We start from the raw sequence: 7,981 nt of genomic DNA on the forward strand, positions 1-7,981 counted from the left end.
CGCCTCGCCTGATCTGCCGCAGAAGAAAAGAGATGCAAGAGAAAGAGATTAGAATCGCAGGGAAGAAGACGATGTGGGGATGCTCTTAACCGTCTGATCAACATTCAATCTGACGGATATGGAGCCGGCAGACGTTCGCCCCCGATCTGTCGGTTGAGGATAACCTTTTCCCATTATAAATACTGTTTGAAAATTTCCTAAAAAAGAAAGAAAAAAACTCTTTGAAAGAAAAATTCCCCGGAAGTCGATTGCATGTGGGTCCTATAGTTGGATCTATAGCTGTCTCCCACGCAACCCTAAAAAAAAGCCGTCTCCCACGCAATTTTCTTCAGTGGCTCGAACGCCACGCGACCCACGCATAAATTCACCTCGGAGCGGAAACTGAAGAAAGCCAAACAGGAGCGGAAAGCAGCGGCGGCGGCGATGGCGGGCGGTGACCGGGAGAGGGATGTCGAGGAGGAGACGCGCAACCAGATGATGCAGAACCTCTTCGGCGACCAGTCTGAGGACGAAGAGGAGGACGACCCCATCGAGGTCGCCGACGATGACGACCAGGGGCCGCCACAGCAGATGCAGCGCCATCGCCAAGTTCTGGACCAAGAGGAGGACGAGGAGGAAGAAGACGAGGGACGCAGCCACGGCCCTGCCCACGACGCCTACCACTCGGTAACACACATCCAGTCCCCTTCTCGCCGTGATTGATCTCCCCTGCTCTACTCCCTCAATCCCCATCCTGGGCTAGGGCTTAGTTTTCTCTTTGGGGAGCTGTCGGTTCGAAGCCTCGAGACCGGGCCCAAAATTGCTCGAGAAATTGTGGGCTTATGTTTTTAATTGATCCTGGGAAATCTAACTGAAACATTTTGAAGTAGAAATTCGTAATTTAGGCGAGGTGGAGAATTGTAGGCGCGTGCATGCGCCAGCTTGCTGATTGTTGTGTGATGCAATCTCTGTATATCCTGGGAATTTTGTATAGCAACTAGCAAGTGATTGGAACAACGATGACTGTTACTTTTAAAATGATCTTTAAAACTGGAATGTTGGTCTTGCTAAAGAGTTAAAGATATGCTCTTGTAGATTTCCTCATATCCCTAATTCTGCGTCGACATTGGTTAAGCTATCTGATGTGACATTTTCTTACTGATATGTGATATGTTTATCCAGGAAGAAGGGGAGGGTGAGGCAGAGAATGGTGGGGAAGGAGAAGCGGAAGGAGAAGGTGAGAGTGAGGGCCAACTTGGAATGGAAGAGGAAAGTGAAACAGAGGCCCATCCTGCTGATCTTGATCAAGGAGAAAGTGACCCGGAAAAGGTTCAGAGCTCACCAGAAAGAGAACTGAGTGATGGGGTGATGCAAACTGACGCAAGAGGCATGGACAGTGAAGAAGATGGCTACGAGCAGCAGGCGGTTCCCAGTAGAAGAAGGGAAGTTGTTGCCTCTGAATCTGAGGGGTCTGAAGATAATTATTATGCTGGTCAAGCTCCTGAAGATGAGGAAGCTCCTCAAAGGAAACCAAGGCAAGGAAAACTAGAATGCTACTTTGTTAAATATTATGCGTTTTATGCTTGCTAGACCTGACATTACTAAGTAATTTGTTGCATGGTTGACTAAATGATTCATTATTTCGGCAGTGCATTCATATTCTTCTCTTATATAGATCCTTCCTAATAGTGTAGTGACTCATAAGAATCACAATCTCATTGTGCAGCTCGCCGATGGAGGAAGAGAGAGATCATGAAGTTGTCCGTGATGTGTTTGGTGATAGTGATGAAGATGAACCTGCTCCTTATCATGCCCCGGATGAAATTGACGAAGATTCCAATGTAAGATTCAAATCCCGAATTCTTCCTTTTCTGTTTATTCAGTAAAATGTAGAAATTCCAGATCTCCAGAAGCGATCTTAGTCACAGTTATGAGTCTAGACAGCAATGCGTAGTTGCTTACTGGATGATAAGGATAATGCGGTACATGTTAGTGTAACTGAGTTTTTTTTATCGACACAGAACAGTGGCGAATATGGTGGTCTTTTATCTCATTTTACCCTTGTATTTGCCATTTTGCGCTTCCCTAAATAAATCTTAGCTTAACTAAGTAGTCATGCGAACAACTTAAACCTTCTGCGTTTCTTGCATTTGTTCTGCATGAATATTGATCTGTGCTTCCAATCAGGTTTGATAATTTTTCCCATCTATTACACATTATCTTGTTATTTAAAGCCTTTTCATCTCTAGGCACACAATAAATTTCCCTTGTTCTCTTCTTCTGTAGCCTATGGAGGATGAATTGCAATATGAGAAAGACTTGCAGCCAGATGACGTCGTAGCTGATGATGATATACGATATGATTCAGATGACAACCGTGAGCCAAAAACAAAAGAGAAGCCAGTTGGTCCACCGTTGAACTTGGTGGTTCCACGTCAGCAGCCACCAGCACGACCGGACAGAGTGAGTTAACTACACATTTAAATCTTGCCTTTCAGTCTCTCTCTCCCTCTCTGCGAGGGATGCCTTTCAGTCTCTGTTCTCTTTTTTTCTGATGATATGGTTGAGTACTGGTGCATGTGGTTTATCATTTGATGGTTGATTACTGTTTGATATCTTTAGACAGCAGTCTCTTGGCTTTTGAAGTCTAATAGCGATATTATCTTGTCTATATATAAGCCTGTTCTCTTAAGCTCAGCCTATTTGCTTTATCACATCCATCCAACAATTTTATTTTAACGTTGCATGCCTTTTTCTGTTGTGCATGGTGTACATGCACATCATTCTTTATTATTCTTTGCTATCTGTTACTCCTTAATAGTCTAACGGGTGATGTTTTGTTTTACACCTGGTATACACCTGCCCGGTATAATAAAATGACAAGGAAATAACTCGTGCTGTGATGATTGATGAGCAACATTGTTGGAGGAAATAACTCGTGTGTGATGATTGATGAACAACATTCTTGTACTTGATGGTGAAAACATTTTGGTCTAGATACATATCCTTATCCTAGGTCATCTCATGTTCTATGGGCTTTGGTAAGAATGACAGAATGTTATGAGCCATGCTGAATAGGTTTGCACTTCTGCAGCTATTCAGGCAGGGTTTTGTTACCTAATGATTTCTTATCTTGTAGATGAACGTGATCAAGGTATCAAACATAATGGGGATTGATCCGAGGCCTTTTGACCCCAAAACATATGTGGAAGAAGATGTTTACGTTACAGATGAATCTGGGACCAAGAAAAAAATACGACTGGAGGACAATATTGTGCGGTGGAGAACTGTCAAGAATTCTGATGGCACTACATCAGTAAGTGGAACATTTTTCATGCAGCAATGTAGTATTATGAAATCATTTGGTGTTACAGTCAGTTACAAACTTATGTTTACATTGCCATATTTTCAAATTCTCTCTCCTTGAAGTTGATATGCCATTCCTATCTAGATTATGTCACTACTCTACTTATGACATCATGATGGTTTCATTGATCTTCTATGTTCTTTCAATTTGGCGATGTTCCTGTTTTCCTTGCAGCTATCTTTTCCCTCCACCTTGAAGACCTATGCACGTGATGCATTTTAGTCTGCGATGTTTTGCTGCTGTATTACTGAGATTTGTTTTCCCCGCCGATAATTGAAGCTTTGCACATTGATTTCTTGCAGGTTGAAAGTAATGCACGCTTTGTCAAATGGAAAGATGGAACCATGCAGCTGCTGATTGGTAATGAAGTTCTTGATATATCCGTACATGAAGCAAATCATGATCAGTCCCATCTGTTTCTGAGGAGTGGGAAGGTAAACTATTTCTTGTCTGCTTTCCAATTGCATTTCGTACCGCCTCTTTGTTCATCTATACTCTCAACATCATCCACAATAAGTTTCACTGGCCTGATTAATTTTGAATCATAATGCAGGGAGTTCTACAATCACAAGGAAGACTTCTACAGAAAATGAGATTTATGCCATCTTCCTTGTCTTCAAAGTCACATCGTTTATTAACCGCTCTTGTTGATTCTCAGAATAAGAAAACTGTTAAGATGCAAAAGTGGTATGATGCTAAGGATCCTGAGAGAGTGAAGCAGGAAAAAGAAAGGGTAACCAAAACTCCACTGTTTAGTCCTGTGGTTGAATATGCTCATTGACTTGTCCATGATTTGTGTTTGCCGAACTTAGCTGCTTAAGCTAAGGCTCCTATGTCAGATATAAAAACACTAGTGTCTTGTTACATGTCCACTTTCCATGTATCTCTCTTACTGATAGGCTGATAGCCATAGGGGCTTGCCATGTTCTCCACATGTATGTTTCTTTTTCCCTAAGATAGTTGAATTACTACTTCCTAGTAGGGTCTGCAGCGCTTCATGCTGGTGCTGGGAACCTCATGAAGAGCATGTTTTTACCATATTAAGCCTACAAATACAATGTTCCCCATTATCAGAGAACAAAAAATGGGTGGTTGTTTCACCAGAAGAACAGAATCCAGCCCAGCCCGGCCCTTTGCTCTGCTTGTCCTCTCTCTGCTTGATCTTCAAATTCCTGCTTTCCCTCCCTGCTGGATCACGGTACTTGCTGGTTGTGGATAAACCCTATTGGACGTTCGGTCATCCCTTAGCAGCTTCCCTTCTCAGAACATTGGACGAGTCCGACAGTTTTATTTGTGTTTCCCCGTTTCTGTAGCCATGAAACTAATGGGAGTATGAGTTCTAAGATCAGAAGCCTGTAGAAATTTGTACTCACTCCTCTAAACAACCATTTGACACACGAAACCCCTTGCTTTCATGAATCCGTTGCAGACACATGAGAAAATTGACCTTTAAATGTATTGCCTAAGTCATCTATTAATCAATGTTGCCCCCCCCCCCCCCCACTTAGTTTGGTCTGAAGCTCCGCCATTGCATACATACCAACACATAAGTCAACATTAATAAACCCGTTTTGTTTTGTAGAGTTTGAGCTTGACTGGTTCAGAAGTTCTTCTCTGTGTTTCTTGTTCCATTCAGTAAGTGTCAGCCTAGCCTAACTAATCTAAGGGTAGGGTCTAGAAGTTCTTGTACTCATGATTCGATGTAATCTGATGATTATGGTTAGGGGTTCTCAACCCGGTTTGGATACAAGCTATGGAAACCGATGAATATGGCCGTAGTTCATTTCCTTAACTAGCCCCAACCACGTTGGCGAAACCAGTACGAAGAGAAAATGAGTAATGGATTCAACAGGTTGAGTCTGACCGTATTTGAAGTATTGAACACCCTGAATTGTCCATAGCGTTCAGTGTGACACAGTACAGCCAACACTCCAAACATCAAATCAAGTGAAGTTGCCATTTATGAAGGTGCAACAATAAATTGTGATTCTTGTCCCATTCTGGAGGCATATTAATCGTGTTTATTGCTGACCTCTTTTTCCGTTTTCCCCCACCAAAACCGATTTTGTATGCATTTTCAGCAAAGTTTTTCCTTTTTCACTGACATAGTAATTATGCAGGCTGAGGGCCAAAGTATTAGAGCTCATTCAATTCTTCAACGCAAACGAGAAAAGGTGAACCACAAATACACACAACCTGCCAGGCAAAGAAGGCAGCTTTCTCCAGGGTTTTTGGAAGACGCATTAGATGAGGTGGATTGTTGTTTCCCTGCCTTTTGCCAATTAAGAAGATTATGGTACAACTAGCTATTCTGGTATATACAGTGTTGGTTTTAGGAATAAATGATATACAGTGTAAGCACAGTTTCTCTTGATCTACACTAGTAAATGTCATTTAACAATCACCAATCATTTAGATCTAACTGTATATTTCTTTTATATTTTAATCACAGATCTAGTGTGAACTTATTAAAGCTTACTCTAGGTCATACTATGGGAAGTTTAGTTCTGTATGAAATTCATTTCATGCTTCCCTAGTTTACTCCAACTCTTTGGGTTACCTTCTTGAGTGTACATATGCAATTCTTGCCTAGGTGGGTAATTTTATTCTGATAGTGTCATGTTGCCATGGGATCTGGAGATACATGCTCAGTAGCTGTTTTTGTAAGACTAGAGAGTATGAAGTGCTGTGCTGATTTACTTGCCTGGATAACTTTTTCTTAGATTGAACATGACAATAAGTGAGGTTGTATTTGTGGGCTGTGGGTGACTACTGTGTCTTGGGACATGAATGTTGTTCTTGTGTGTTACTAGCTCCGCTCTTCCGGGTAGTAGCGGAATGTGGCAAGAATTCATTGAACATATACTTTTGGCAGGATGAGGAGACTGACAACCACTACAGCTCTCGGCGAATGGCATCTCGTGGTCGTTTTGAGGATGACTTGGAGGCTGAAGCACTAGGTGAAAGGCGTATAATTAACGCAAAGAAGGTGGATAACTGGGCAAAGATGCATTCTCATTTGAACAAATTTATTACTGTCAATGCTTACATGTATTCTGTGCACATTCTCAGTCGAATATGAGCAGAGGTGTTCCTCGCAAACCATCCTTCCCTCCTTCTCGCCCGGCGAGACGCCAGGAGTACTCTGAGAGTGAAAGGGAGGAGTCAGAGTATGAAACTGAAGGCGAGGACATTGAGCACTCGCCCACCGGTGGAAGGGAAGAGCTGGACGAGGAGGATGAATATGAGGAAGACCCGGAGCCTATGTCAGATGAAGGAATCCAGGTAAGATGCCACTGCCTCAAACTCCAGTTTTCCTTTTACAAAGTAGGTAGTGTGGTAAACTGCAGTAACCATCCAATTTAGCAAGAGTCAGGTCCTCTTACCTGGCATACACGGTAAAGAATTAGGTAGTTCAATAGCAGGCAAACACAAGATTGCTTGTAACTCTGACATTAGGAATACGGTCACCAATTTGAATTGAAATTTTAGATGTCAGACTTTGTAGATAATTTTCTTTCGCTCTGCTGCCGCGTTGATCTGAGAGTGAGATGGTAACCAGAACAGAAGGAAGACCATGATTTCCATTTAACCTGTCATTCAGTCATGGCCGTCTGACTACTCAATGGAGGAAAGATGGTAATAATGTTAATCAAACTGGAACTGGTTATGCAGGAACCAAAGCGGAAGAGAGAGTCAGCAGTGGGCGGGAGCCAAAGGCGCAGGGAGGTGGACTCGGACGAGGATTCCCCGCCGAGGAAACAGGCTGCGACTGTTCATCGCCGGAAGGGCGTTGTTTTTGAAAGCGACGACGAAGACGAGTGAAGGAGAAAATAGAAATTCGCAAACGTACATTCGTCTCTGCTGCCAAAAGTGTTGTTGAATATTGGATGGGCTATGTGTGAATGTTGTTCATTTAGAAACAAAAAAAAAGAAGTTGTCAGTTGTCCGTTATTCGGTGCCCAGGTGCAGATCATGAACAGTAAATTCAAATAAAATAGCAAAAGAATTCAAAATAATCTGATATTTTTGGCATCAGAGATGCTTGAATGTGGAAAATTTTGTGGTGAAATGACATTTGAGGAGCTCTTGAGAAAAAAAATTGTGAGAGAAACTTAAAAAAACACTGTTTGGAGCAGATTTTTTTTTGTCGAGACTTCCTTCAATGTCATTTTGCCATGAAAATTTGCACACCCTAACGCACCTAAGCATCTTCTATGCCAAAAAATGCCATTTTTTTTTTAATTTACTGTTCATCCAGTGCACATGGCACTCTCACACTAGAGCATCTTTGAGGGAAAAGAAAAAGTTTTTCCTTCTGCATTTACTGTTCATCGGTGCACGTGGCGCTTTGGCCGAATAATCGACTAAAGTGTGCCGTGTTTATAAGTACTCATATTTTTGTTTTCTTGAGACAAAGTACTCCTATATATTGTCAGTGGCCTACGCCATGCGTGCTGCTTCACTATTGGGCCAGCTGGCGCATGTGGGCTGGCGTGTAAACTGTTTTGGTGTGCCTGTTATCTTGAAGCCTCAGCCAGTAGTAGGGCATCCCTTGGCAATGCCTGCATAAAAGAAAGAAGTATATATTTCACCCCTGGCGTGGCAGACGAATAGCCCCTTAAACTCGAATTT

General features: G+C 42.4%; 1 protein-coding gene across 1 annotated transcript; it reads left to right on the plus strand.

Moving 5' to 3' along the window:
* Positions 1-318: 318 nt before the first annotated feature.
* LOC123188845 (protein LEO1 homolog) lies at positions 319-7,365 on the plus strand. Its single transcript, XM_044601118.1, has 11 exons — positions 319-666; positions 1,162-1,514; positions 1,706-1,820; positions 2,266-2,442; positions 3,119-3,295; positions 3,649-3,780; positions 3,900-4,079; positions 5,467-5,598; positions 6,222-6,335; positions 6,419-6,631; positions 7,022-7,365. Exons 1-11 carry the CDS (start codon positions 424-426, stop codon positions 7,169-7,171), a joined length of 1,986 nt encoding a protein of 661 aa, XP_044457053.1. The 5' UTR covers positions 319-423; the 3' UTR covers positions 7,172-7,365.
* Positions 7,366-7,981: the final 616 nt, after the last annotated feature.

The sequence above is a fragment of the Triticum aestivum genome, chromosome 2A, assembly GCF_018294505.1.
Source record: "Triticum aestivum cultivar Chinese Spring chromosome 2A, IWGSC CS RefSeq v2.1, whole genome shotgun sequence".
Lineage (NCBI taxonomy): Eukaryota > Viridiplantae > Streptophyta > Magnoliopsida > Poales > Poaceae > Triticum > Triticum aestivum.